Genomic DNA, 14,052 nt, shown 5'->3' with positions numbered 1-14,052 from the left:
AGGAGCGCGATTGGCAAGGGCTGCAAAACAGTGAGCATCCGTCTGCACAGATCTTTCCTCTTTCCATTATATTGCAGCTGTTCAACATGCGTATTTGGGGACGGGCGGGCGATCCATTTCGGTTTGCTTTTAAAGGCGAAACTTCACAATTCTCACTCGCAAGAACCAGGATGCCGCCATTTATCGAAATTCGCACTTCTCTGAATTTTCCAAGGCGGTTCTCCAACCGAGCGATGCATACAGAAATGCATACATTGGGATAAAGTTTGCGTTTAAAAAACACACACGTGCTGATGAATTTTCATGGGGACTTTTTTAAAAAAGGCAAATAGATATGGAAACGTGGAGAACTGAACTTTAAATAAGAAACGGAGAGAAACCAAAACTAACAGATTTGCTCTTTCTCGTTTGTGGGAGCTGCATTTAGAGATGGAGCGCTTGCCTGGTAGTCATAGGTGGCAATAATAATAATAATAATAATAATAATAATAATAATTTATTATTTATACCCCACCCAACAAAATATTAAAAACACAATGAAACATCAAACATTAAAAGCTTCCCTAAACAGGGCTGCCTTCAGATGTTTTCTAAAAGTCTGGTAGTTGTTGTTCTCTTTGACATCTGGTGGGAGGGTGTTCCACAGGGCGGGTGCCACCACCGAGAAGGCCCTGCAGGTGTGAGCAGAACTAGTGGAGGGGAGTCGGGGTGCTCCATCTCTGTGTGGAACGCAGCAATAGAAACCAGAGAGTCTGGAAGAGGAGGAAAGCCCCATACCTAGTACAGAAGAGCGGTGAGCTGCTACAAGAGGCATGGCGCTCCCCACCCCATCCGCTGCCAGCCCACAGCAGGCTAGTTGGAAAAGTGATTCTCTACAGGCTAGTAACTTCTCTGCACCTACTTGCAAGGCTGGACAAATAGTCTGGCTCAGCATACGGCTATGTTCCATGAATTCATAAATATTTTTTAAAAAAAATTTCCGAAGGCAACATTTACCTCCCCCGGGGATAATGCTTGTTTGTCAGTGTGTTCAAGCTGGAAGCTCCAGTCTCAAGGGCTCACACAAACACATCTATTGAGCATAGTCTAAAATAACACCCAGACACTCGGTATGTAAAGAATACGATGCCGTGTGCATTCAGCTGTGTGCAAATACAGATTGCCAAATTTGTGGTGAAAACTGAACGCTTTGATTAAAAGTGTGTGTGTGTGTGTGTGTGTGTCCCCTCTTCCCAGGAGCAAACGTGTCTCCTCCTCTCTGTAAGTTATAATAGCCAGGAGGAATAGAAGCTATCGAGCCACTGGAATCCCCTGGGTGTTCTGTTTATTTTCTCAAATTTAGCTTCCTCGCCTGGGAGTAAATCTTATCTTCAGCAAGGAGTGTGTGTGTGTGTGTGTGTGTGCATTGCAGAGCCTTATTCAGCTGTTTCGCAGGCAGTCTTTGGCCAAGTGAGAGGAAATCCTTCATTCTGACCCTCTGCCCTTTGTTATATTCAGGAAAAGCAGGCAGATTCTGGTTCAGCTGCTGCTAGTTATTTCCCTGCTAGTTTCAGTCCTCACCTTATACATGAGTGTACAAGCCAGGGTTTCATTTATCCGCAGGAATCAGTCGCCCACCAGCCTCCCCAAAGGAGCCTCTGTGATGTTTTAGCACGGGTCTATGTTTGATTTCCCTTTGTCTGTTTTGGAGGATTTTAAAAATAAAATAATTGACTCGCGTCCAGGGAAGTAAATGCCAGCACTTGAAGCAAGCCAGAAAAGCTGCTTTTGAGGTGCCGTTTTGCTGCGTGTTTTTCCTTTTCGACATTTCATCATACATTCTGCTAAGACTCCTACAGTGCTATGTAAATCCCTGGAGGCTGGCTGCCAGGGCGACGGGGTGTGCAGGATTTGGTTTGCATCGGGTTTCCCCCTAAGGGCTTCTTGGTCTCTTCCTGCCACCCCATGCCACGTTATAATTGGAAACATTTGCTAAAGATTTTGCAGTGGGTGCAAACCCAACATGCAAAAGAGGGTGGCTGTGCAGTGATGGATTTTGCTTTGAGCCAGGAATTTAACATGACCTGGTATAAAGTGAAACAGTGGTTTTTTTGGGGGGGGGCAGAATTACCCAGTTAGAGGCAAGGAGACGGGGTGGGGGGGTGCTCGAAAGGTGCAAATGACTTCCGGACTTTGAAAAGCTGTTTCATCAGTTTCTTTGAACAAATTGAACCAACTAGTTTTAACTGGATTTTGAATAAGTGTGCAATGAATTGTTACCGATTTGAATTTTAATGCATTACTATCTTCGTGCAAACCACTATTCTGAATACAGTGGTACCTTGGTTGTCGAACTTAATCCATTCCGGGAGTCCATTTGATTCCTGAAACGGTTCGAAAACCAAGGCGCGACTTCTGATTGGCTGCAGGATGTTCGGCTTCCAAAAAACGTGTGCAAACTGGAACACTCATGGGTTTGCGGCGTTTGGGAGCCAAAACGTCTGAGTACCAAGGTGTTCAGGATCCAAGGTACGACTGTGTTGCACGAATAATGCTTTTTATAGGGTAAAGACTACAGTGGTACCTCAACTTACGAATTACTCGACATACGAATTTTTCAACTTACGAATGGACATCCGTTGGCGGTTTTAGTTGCGGTTTACTCGACTTACGAATTTTTCTGAATTTTTCGTTTCCAATGCATTCCTATGGGGAAATCGCTTTTTTCGACTTACAGATTTTTCGACCTACGAATGTGCATTCGGAACGGATTAAATTCGTAAGTCGAGGTACCACTGTAATGCTTTTTTATAGGGTAGGGGGCACCAGGGATGCATTTATGGAACTAAGGGGCAGTGGCCCCGAAAATGTTTGGGAACCACTGCTAGTGAAGCATAGCAGCAGATTCACTCAGGGAAGTCTCCAAACCAGCAGTGGCTGGTCCAGCAGGGCAAATGGTCCCAGCCAAACCCCACTTACAAGGGATGACTCTTGCTGTCAGTGCCCTCCTTATTAGAATCATAAGAGTTGGAAGAGACCGCAAGGATCGTCCAGTCCTTTCCCCTGCAGTGTGGGTCTGCCCTTTTGGTTACAGCTTTGGCGCTGAGCGCGCTTCGATCCATGCTGAGTCCCTCACCCCACCCTTTCCTCACTTTGCTCTTTGGGGTTTGTTTTAGGCATCATTGGCAACAACAAAGCCATAGGCAAATACATCACCACCATGATCTTTCTGTACTTCGCCTGCCTCCTGCCTTCCATCGCTTTTGGCTCCCTCAATGACGAAAACACGGACGGGGTCATTGGTGAGTCTTCCCTCCTTCCTAACCCTAACTTTCCCTCCATCTGGTACGCCGGCTGAGACCCTCCCTGCCCGCAGACTGTCTCGCCAGAGTGGTGCATGCTCTAGTTATCTCTCGCTTGGAGTACTGCAATGCGCTCTACGTGGGGCTACCTTTGAAGGTGACCCAGAAACTGCAACTAATCCAGAACGTGGCAGCTAGACTGGTGACTGGGAGCAGCCACAAGGACCACATAACCCCGGTTCTGAGAGATCTACATTGGCTCCCAGTACGTTTCTGAGCACAATTCACTCGGTCCTGTATACCTGAAGGAGTGTCTCCACCCCCATTGTTCAGCCCGGACACTGAGGTCCAGCTCCGAGGGCCTTCTGGCAGTTCCATCATTGTGAGAAGTGAGGTTACAGGGAACTAGGCAGAGGGCCTTCTCGGTGGTGGCGCCCGCCCTGTGGAACGCCCTTCCATCAGAGTTCAAGGAAATAAGCAGCTATCCTATTTTTAAAAGACATCTGAAGGCAGCCCTGTTTAGGGGAGTTTTAAATATTTAATGCTGTATTGTTTTTAACACTTGGTTGGGAGCTGCCCAGAGTGGCTGGGGAAACTCAGCCAGATGGGTGGGGTACAAATAAATAAATTATTATTAGTAGTAGTAGTAGTAGTAGTAGTAGTAGTAGTAGTATTCCTGCCCCATCCCTCACTCGCCCCCCTTGGAAGCTCCGGTTCTCACCCTTGGGGGAAGATCTGTTCTGTGTGATCACAACCGAATAAACCACTGTTGTCTAAACAAAAGAAGCCCTTTCAAAGATGATTTTTATTCTCTCCCCAAAATAAGCTTACTGCTTAGATTAGACTAGTAGTTCACACACACACTAGGCCTGGGTGATGTATCGGTATATCGGCCAGAACTAGTTTGAGGGCCAGTAGAGTGCATGGTGCCTTCACCCAGTAGTATATCAGAAGTAAAGCCCATTGGCTTGCTCTAATGAAAAACACAAATGGAGCAAATTTGCAGGTTCGCTATAGCTTTGCATAACGCATGTTTCATTTCAGCATTTATAGTCTGCTTTTCCCGTTCACGGTGGCTTGCAAAAACTGAAAGCAAATGCATGATAATAAATCATTATTATTATTATTATTATTATTGGAAAATACTCAGCGCAATCGAAAAAGGACTAAAAGTCAACAGTGCCTTAAAAGAGCTCACTGGAGTAAAACTGCCTTGACTGCTTGTCTGAAAGCAAGCCGTGTTTATTAATGTTATTTATTCTGGCTTTGCTAATCAGAAGGAGGGGTATCAAAGACTTTCCCCCAACCCCTGGGAATTAGACCCAGACCCAGCCCTGCCGGTTCCTGAGATTTCCATGCTCATTGTTTGCATGTGCCAAAATTTTTATTGATTTTTAACATAACACAAACAAAAACACTACACAAAAACTACATACAAAAAAGAGAAACAATAAAAAACAACATGACCAAACAAAAAACAAAAATACCTATTTAAACCTATCTAATCTTCTATATAACATTGTAGGTTGACTTCCTCTCGTCCTCTCTGGCTGCTTTCCTTGTAAATCATCTTCAGTAATTTCCTTACCTTTTTATATTCTAACTTAAAACTCTAATCAACTTATCTTATTTTAATTACCTTATCATTACTTCCTCTATTACTAAATCTAATCTAACTTCTATATCTGTAGCCTACCTATTTCTACCTGTCTGCATTTAAATACTTATTTTAGCATATTTTTTCAAATATACTTTAAATTTAGTCCAATCTTTCTCCATCTGGTTTCGGAGTTTCCCGGTCAGTTCAGTGAGCTCCATATAGTCCAAGCATGTGGTTCTTCACTGTCAAATGGACTGTAAGCTTTCTTGAAAGCTGAAAATCTGATGTTGGTGCTTAACACTGCATCCAGTTCCACCGTTCTTTGTTGGGATTCTTTTTTTAAAGATATATGCAGCGCAGGCACCGAGGCTGCAGTGCGAAGGAGAAGACTGTTACAAGGAGGAGGAGGGACTTTGTAACTGTTTTGCTTTCACACCAAAAAAGATGCAGGCATCCCCGCAACTCCAGCCCAAACCCTGCGTCCGGTGTGACAGTCCACGCTCCCACAGCTCCGCTCCTAGCTAATGCTTGGAGCATGTCCGTTGCACCAGTGTGCATAGTGCATTGTGCTCTTTGCACCACCAGTGGTGCCGTCATTTAACGCAAGCTTGTTTCGACAGCCACCTGGTTCTTGCAAATTCACCCTTCTCTCCCCCTAACTTTTCAGATGTGCAGAAAACCATCGTTGGCCAGTGCATTGGTGGCCTGCTCTATGCGCTGTTCTCAGGCCAGCCGCTTGTGGTGCTGTTGACGACAGCTCCTTTAGCGCTCTACATCAACGGTGAGTTTGTCGCGCCAGCTGCTTGCGTTGCTTCTGAAGGCAGCCCCGTTTAGGGAAGTTTTTAATGTTTGATGTTTTAGCGTGTTTTTTAATATTCTCTTGGGAGCTAGAGTGGCTAGAGAAGCCCAGCCAGCAGATGGGTGGAGAATAAAAGATATTATTATTATTATTATTATTATTATTATTATTATTATTATTGCATTTTTACAATATGTATAAACAAATCAAGCCCCTTGTGGCACTACAGTTCTGCAGCATGATTTAATAACTATATTTGTGCACATACCTTCTTTGTGCAACTTCATGCGTTGTTGCATGCAATTGTTTATGTGCTGGTTACTTTAGGCGGAGAATTTTACGTGTATGTAATAATAATAATTATTGACTATATACTACCCATTTTCCAAGGATCACAGAGTGGTTTACAATATAAAAACACAGAAACCTAATTCATGCACGCGGCTGGTTGTTACATTTGGATAGCTCAGGCTGCCGTTGGTACATTTCTGTCTTTGTGTGATGATGCTCTTTTCGCTTTCAGTGATCAAAGGGATCTGCACTGACTACAACTTGGAATTCCGCGCTTTCTACGCCTGGGTGGGACTCTGGAACAGTTTCTTCCTCATGCTCTACTCCCTTTTCAATTTCAGTCTTGTAATGAAGCTCTTTAAAAGGTAACTCCTCACATTATCTCCACCACTTTGGTAGGCGAGAAATTGCCACCATAGGATCATAGACTTGGAAGGGACCCTGAGGATTATCTAATCCAGAGCTTTCCAAACTGTGTTTCGTGACACTTCAGTGTGTAGGTATATCACACGAACGCTCCCCGTGCTCCTCCCGGGGCTGGAAAGGGGTTCGTTTAACCTCCGGTTTGCTAGTAAAACTGAATCACTGCATCACGAAAGGATGCATGCCTGAAAAGTCTGTCACCAACATGAAAAGTTTGGAGAGCTCTGCTCTAGTCCAGTCCCCTGCAATGCAGGAATATGCAGCTGTCCCCTATAGGGATTGAACCGGGAAATAATGAAATAAATCAAATTCAGACCTGGAAATGGCTGGAGAGAGCTGGAGAGTCCTTGTGGCTCGTGAGAAGACACTCCTTGGAGCCTGAAGAGGATGTCAGTGAGGGCAGATGAAGCCCTAGAGAGACCAGAGGCACAACAGGGCTTTGTTTAGGCTGCTCAGCCAACCTACCTAACAGCTGACATGCGGGATAGCGAAGCAGCTGCCACCGCTTTCCCTCACATCCTCCAGTCAGCCCCAGAGCTTCAGTCCTAGTTAGGAATATTTTTGAATACATTATTTTTGGTCAGGGTTGGAGAGGGAGCAGCAGAGGGGGTATTCAAAGCGTGTTTAGGGGGTGCTCCCCACTTAACACACTTTCACATGTGTATGCAGGGGCTCGGAACGTGACTCCCTGCGTAAGTGGGGAGTCACCTGCATATGCCAGGGGAAGGTGCATAGAAAAATGTGTGCACTGCATTAGAAGGAATATTCACTAAAATGCTGGTGCATTTTCATGAACACGTTGGTGTTTTTTTTAATAAAAAAAAGATGGTGTCTGATATGGAAATCTGGAGCACTGCACTGATTGGAAACATGAAGAACTCAGAGAAAATGAAACTGTCTGATTTGCCACCCCCCACCCCAGACCATCCTTAAAAGATATTTTAAAACCCTGATGCAAATAAGACCTTGTAACTCACATGCAATGACCCACATGGAATTTCTTCGCAGGTCGACGGAAGAAATCATTGCACTTTTTATCTCCATCACATTTGTCCTTGATGCTCTCAAGGGCATAACAAAAGGTAAGCCAGGCAGCAGGCAACTCTCTTTGTTGTTGGTTGTGGAAGCCGCAAGGAGTTGTGTTGTTGCAGCCTTCAGTTCTTTTGCTGTTGTTGTTTAGTCGTTCAGTCATGTCTGACTCTTCGTGACCCCATGGACCTGAGCACGCCAGGCACTCCTGTCTTTCACTGCCTCCCGCAGTTTGGCCAGACTCATGTTAGTAGCTTCGAGAACACTGTCCAACCATCTCATCCTCTGTCGCCCCCTTCTCCTTGTGCCCTCCATCTTTCCCAACATCAGGGTCTTTTCTAGGGAGTCTTCTCTTCTCATGAGGTGGCCAAAGTACTGGAGCCTCAACTTCAGGATCTGTCCTTCTAGTGAGCACTCAGGGCTGATCTCCTTGAGAATGGATAGGTTTGATCTTCTTGCAGTCCATGGGACTCTCAAGAGTCTCCTCCAGCACCATAATTCAAAAGCATCGATTCTTCGGCGATCAGCCTTCTTTAAGGTCCAGCTCTCCCTTCCGTACATTACTACTGGGAAAACCATAGCTTTAACTATACGGACCTTTGTCGGCAAGGTGATGTCTTTGCTTTTTAAGATGCTGTCTAGGTTTGTCATTGCTTTTCCTCCCAAGAAGCAGCCGTCTTCTAATTTCGTGACTGCTGTCACCATCTGCAGTGATTCTGTTCTTTAGTCATGCAAAAAAGACTTTGTAGAGCGAGGTGTGGAAAGTGTTTGGAACTGAGGGCCTTCATTTGTGCCTTGTTTTTGTGCCGTGGTTCCAAAGGGTAGAATCGGCACAGATCATACCGCGGATCTGCTGAATGGTTGGACTCTTAACCTAAAAAAGCAAGTTCTATTTGGAGGCCTCTCATAGCGGTTGCTGGTTGAGAGGCTGAGGCCCAGAACATTTGGAGGTGTGCCAGGCCGGCAAAAAGCTGCCTCTGGACACATTCACGCCATAAATTTAAAGCTCTGTGACACCACTTTAAACAGTGGTGGTTTCCCCCAAAGAATCTTGGGAGCTGTAGTCTGTTAAGGGTGCTGAGAGTTGTTAGGAGACCCCCCTGTTCCACTCACAGAGCTACAGTTCCCAGAGCTCCCTGTGAAAAGGGATGGATCATCAAATCAATCTGGGAGCTGTAGTTTTGGGAGGGGAAATGGGGGTCTCCTCCCAACTGCCAGCACCCTTAACAAGCTACAACTCGTTGGGTGGAAACCATGACCGCTTAAAGTGAGGTGAAAGTGCTTCAGATATAAGGCATGAATGCACCCTTTGCATGTTCACATTTTCCTCTGAAAATGAGAAATGAGTTATCTTCCTCTGCCTCTGTGGTCTGCAGATGTACGGAATAACCAGAATCTCTAGCCCTCATTAACCCCCGATTGTTTTTTTCGGAACTCGCTTGCTGGGGGCTTGGAGGGGGGAGGCCGTGTCCTTTTCCATCCCTGTGTATGACCCATTTCCTTCCAACGGGAAGATCAGTTGAATATCTCTCTTAATATCTAAAGCTCCGCTGGTCCAGCGGCTATGCAGGAAAGGGGCGGGGGAGGTTTCTCTCCCCCTCCCTTTTTAAAATCTCATCACATTCAAGCCTCACATTCTTCTCACCAGCTTAATGACACTTTGTTTTCCAAAGTTGTGGCTCAGACACCTAAGCTGCACTCCTGTTTGATCTTGACTTCTGCACTTTGCAGGAAACAGCCAGGCAGCAGCTGAAGCAAACAACATCAGAGGGACCTTAAATAACTCCCCGAAGCCGGGACAGCTCTGCTTTAGTCAGGAGACGCCTTTTGTGTTATTTAAAGGGCAATCTCTTAATCAATTTTCGTGCAGAGAGGGATCCCTTCAGCTTGCCCTCCTGGGCCGCATCAGCCGAAAGTTGCTAAATAAGCAGCAGTTGAATATTAAATACTAAATTCCTAATTACGCGGCAGGCTTGGGGAGATAACCTTCCAGTCAGTTATCATGAACCGAGAAATGGGAGCAGGAGACAGAGCGTGTGCTTAGAATAGTTGGGAGGGACCACAAGGGTCATCTAGTCCAACCCCACCGTAATTCAGAAATTTTTCACCCCACATGGGGCTCAAACCCGCAACCTGGAGATTAAGAGTCTCAGTCCCTACCGACTGAGCTATCTCCCATGCTTGTAGTGCCAGAGATCAGCAGTGGGGGGAGGGGGTGTTTTTCAGCCTGAGGGCCACCTTCCTTGTAAGCAACCTATGAGGGGCCACTTGGCAGTGGGGTGGGTGGGGCCAGGAGCAGAAGTGGGCGTGGCAATGGGCGTGGCTCTTACTCTTGCCCATATAGGAATGTGTGAATAAGTTCTGCTGATGTCCATGGAAGCTCCAAGTGAGCACGGTTAGGAATGGAGGTGCAAATCTTGGAAGAAAAGGTTGCAAAAAGGGCCGAGGGCTGTGGCCTTGGGTTCCCTCGAGCATTCCAGCAGGCAGCCACAAGTTCCCCACTTTATTATCATTATTTTGTTATTTTGTTATTATGTATTTATTAAATTTCTATGCCACACTTCATCCAATGATCACAGGCTGGTTTACAGTATAAAGACACAAAAACCATACCATAATAACAAACAAAAACCTTCCCCACCACAGAATTTAAAAGGCCATAGATTGGCTAACTCGCCAAAAACCTGGGAGAAGAAGGATGTTTTTGCCCGGCGCTTAAAGTAAATAATTGATTGTATTTTTTTGCCGCTTTTCGGTGAAACGAATTGCAAAGCAGCTCACAAACAATAAATGACAGTAACATGATGGGACATCATAGATCATCACACATGCAACACAAATCATATAGGAGAAATTAGGATGTCACCATTTTATGGACGAAACAAAATATAAAATCAAAAAATCCTTCCGGTAGCACCTTAGAGACCAACTAAGTTTGTTCTCGGTATGAGCTTTCGTGTGCATGCACACTTCTTCAGATACCCGAGGTGCAGGCCTCCCTTTGCACCTCGGTTTTCGAACATTTTGGAAGTCGAACGGTCTTCCGGAACAGATTACGTTAGAAAACCAAGAAAGATTGTGGAACAAGAAACAAGTTCTCCTTGTCCTTGTCCCTGTCCCAGCCCCACCTATGGATGCCACAGGCCTGGCTTCTATTAAAATTAAAATGCACTCATTTTTTTAAAATGCACTCATTTTAGAATGCTCTAAAATGAGCATTCTATTTTAGAATGCTTCTATTAAAATGCACTCATTTTTCTTCTCTCTCTCTCTCTCTTTTAGTTTTTACAAAGTACTACCATTTCCCGAGAGTGCACAGCACACCGATTGATAACACCACCTTCTTCTTGAACATGTCAGCTGAGCGCTCGGCGCTGGGGAACCAGACGGACGCCCCGCCTGCCGCTACGCCGTATGGGCGAGAGACGGCCGTTCTTAGTCTGATGCTGATGCTGGGAACCCTCTGGCTCGGCCACACGCTGTATCAGTTCAAGAAAAGGTACGTCAAAGGTGATGGGGAGCCCGTGGCCCTCTGGGTGTTGCTTCCACCCAACTCCCACCGGCCCCAGTCGGCATTGTTGTATTGGGCGAAATGCCCTTCTTCTGAGCTACGCCAGTAAAACTCAGAGACTAGAGGACTCGCATGACCAGTGATGAGGAATTATGGGAGCTGCAGAGCAGCAAAAATAAAAATGGAATAGCAAAGCCAGACGTAGTACCAATACTTGGTGGGTTGCAAACATCTCAGAACCCTGTACATTAGATTGAAGGGGAAGGGCTGTGGCTCAATGATAAAATGTTGTTTTGTACGTTGTGTATCGTCCTGAGATCTATAGAAGAAGGGCAGTATACAAATTGAATACCTAAACATGCAGAAGTTCTCAAGTTCAATCCCTGGCATCTCCAGGTCTTTTTTTTTTTTTAAACCGTATTTTTCGCTCCATAAGACACACTTTTTCCTTCCTAAAAACCCAGCCAGATGGGCGGAATATAAATAAATTTTATTATTATTATTATATTACAGTCGTTCCTCGGGTTACATCCGCTTTGGGTTACGTTTCTTCGGGTTATGTACTCCGGTATCCCGGAAGTGTTTTTCACTGCCCACACGGTCCACGCATGCACAGAAACATTCTGCGCAAAGCACCAAATTGCACTTTCACACATGCACGATATCGCCGTTTAGGTTATGTACTTTTCAGGTTATGAATGGCACCCCGGAACCAATTAATTACGTAACCCAAGGTACCACTGTATCAGCAGCAGCAGCAACAGCACCATGCTCCAACCCACTAAGCTATCCAGCTGGGTCTGCTCTGAGTAGGACCAGTATTGTATACCACCCGCCATGCTGGCATTTTAATCCCCCGAAGCAGAAATGCTGTATTCCTTTGCCCTGACTTGAGTATTTTTTATATATATATCCTTGCAGCCCTTATTTGCACGCCAGAGTCCGCGAAATCCTGTCCGACTGTGCCTTGCCCATTTCTGTCCTAACCTTTTCCGCCGTTGGGTCATATTTCTTCAAGGAAATAACAAGTAAGTCTTTGGCCTCCTTGGTTTGCTTAGCAGAGGGGAAGGCAGCCGGGAGGTTTTTGGGATCGCAAACATGCCTGAGGAAGGTATAGCTCAGAACGTGACTCCCAAACCCCAGGGGTTCCCCGCCTGACCCCCCCACGACCCAAATAATCACCTCCCAAGTTCACAGTCGGTGTTAATTCATGCAGAGAGCTAATCAGACGAGGTGGTATCAGCCGGGTTTGTTTTGTTCCTGCGAGTTATTCCAGCCTGTAATTTAATTTCAGCGTAATTAAAATGCCGCTTTTTTTTTCATTGTTTATTATTATTATTAAAGACCTGGTCCTCCATATGATTCTGGCAAGGGAACAAACGGCTCGCCTAATTGCCCAAGGCAGGAAGACTTGTCAGCAAACATACAGATGTGCTGGTGATGGGTTTGACCTGTGAGCTTTTCTCTCCGTCTGGCACTTAATATTTTCCTAATTGAAACGTGCTGACGGCCTGGGACATCTGCTAGGACTATCAGATGCACAAGGAAACCTGAAAAATTATCCAAGGTCCCTCTTGGCCAAGCGGGTCACCTTTTCCACATCAGGAAGGCAGGAATCGCCTGCCCCAGCGATGACGCGCATGGGAAATGTGAGGAAATGAATGGAGGAGAATTAAGAAAGGTTCCTCTCGCGCGTGCCCCCCCTCACCCCCCCAGGTGACCATCATTCCATTCATTCGGAACTGGAAAGTGGGCAGCTTTCAGTTGCGTGTGTGCATGGCTGCGCCCTGACTTCCTTAATGGCAATTGCTCCCTTGCCACCTGTCAGAAAGCAAACCAATGCGGGGCATTTTGTGGAAATCCCCATTGCGCAGCTTCAGATGCGCCTCAGCTGCTGAGATGGGAACTGGCCCAAGCGCTGGAGGGATGAAAGATTTAACTCTGGTGTTTTGCCTGAAGCCATTGGCCGCCTTCTGAGTGTAGCCGCTCTGGTTTCCAGCCACGCAAACACACAAACGCCATCGCACACCCAATAAAAACAACAGCTGCCAGCTGTTCTTCGTGCTGCGTACGGAGAACGGGGAAGACTGACGTTGCAATTTCTGGTCAACTGGAATGGTCAACAGTCTTCTTCTTCAACTTTGGGTCGCCATCGGCTGTTGTGACTACGACACCCATCATCCCTAGCTCTCTTAGGCAAAGGGTTGGGGATGATGGGAGTTGTAGTCAAACAGCATTTGGAGAACACTGAACCAGAGGACATGCTTCTTCAACCCTTGCTGGTCCAGGACTGCTTTGGCTGTGTAGCTTAAAAGAATGGGGGGGGTGGATATTGTAGGTCCTGGTGGGGTTTAGGGGAGGGTAAGGAAGAATGCCAGAGTCAGTGGGACTGCTAAGGAATTCCAGGGATCTTGAATAGATCTTGGCTAAGGGTCACAATTACATGGGGAGAAGTCGTTTTCAGAGCAAATTGCAATTTTCTGCAGCTATACGTCTACTGTAAAATGATAACGGGACCAGCTTCTGTCGGGACCGGAGTCCAAATTGCAGGTGTCCCATGACCCATAGCATTGCATCAAACGGGGGACATTTATTATTATTATTATTATTATTATTATTATTATTATTATTATTATTATTATTATTTTATACCCCGCCCATCTGGCTGGGTTTCCCCAGCCACTCTGGGAGGCTCCCAACAGAATATTAAAAACACGATAAAACATCAAACATTAAAAACTCCCCTAAATGTGGCATGGCTGGTGGCCCGAATTTGTGCATGATAGGCAGGTCAAACCACGCTTGGGATTCCAGAATGGTTCGTCCCAAAGGAGAACGCTTGGACCACCCACCTCCAGTGCCGCAAAACTGACCAAGTGACTTTGCAAGGATGCATTTCACATTACAGAAGTCTGCGGCTAGTTCCCTGCTGCCTACTCATCTAAAATCGCCTCCGTCCCAACAGGGTTCCATGGACCCTTGGTTCAGGTTCTTCCAAAATTAGCACTTCCCATCCCCAGCTGTATACCTGGGCCCTTCCTGGTGACCCATTGAATCCTTGCCCCTAGTTGCTCAGGAATTTTAAAGAAACTTCCACCACCCCCCAAAAAAAGAAAAA

General features: G+C 45.9%; 1 protein-coding gene across 1 annotated transcript in view; it reads left to right on the top strand.

The window, feature by feature from the left end:
- SLC4A11 (solute carrier family 4 member 11) overlaps positions 1–14,052 on the top strand; it is a 152,009-nt gene that overhangs the window by 119,210 nt on the left and 18,747 nt on the right. The window contains exons 10-15 of the mRNA XM_033161020.1: positions 3,156–3,281; positions 5,549–5,662; positions 6,204–6,336; positions 7,403–7,476; positions 10,706–10,922; positions 11,856–11,962. Coding sequence (XP_033016911.1) covers positions 3,156–3,281; positions 5,549–5,662; positions 6,204–6,336; positions 7,403–7,476; positions 10,706–10,922; positions 11,856–11,962 — 771 coding nt within the window. The remainder of the gene's footprint in view (positions 1–3,155; positions 3,282–5,548; positions 5,663–6,203; positions 6,337–7,402; positions 7,477–10,705; positions 10,923–11,855; positions 11,963–14,052) is intronic.

Source organism: Lacerta agilis, chromosome 9 (genome assembly GCF_009819535.1).
Source record: "Lacerta agilis isolate rLacAgi1 chromosome 9, rLacAgi1.pri, whole genome shotgun sequence".
Classification (NCBI taxonomy): Eukaryota; Metazoa; Chordata; class Lepidosauria; order Squamata; family Lacertidae; genus Lacerta; species Lacerta agilis.
This window is presented reverse-complemented; position numbering and strand designations above follow the sequence as displayed.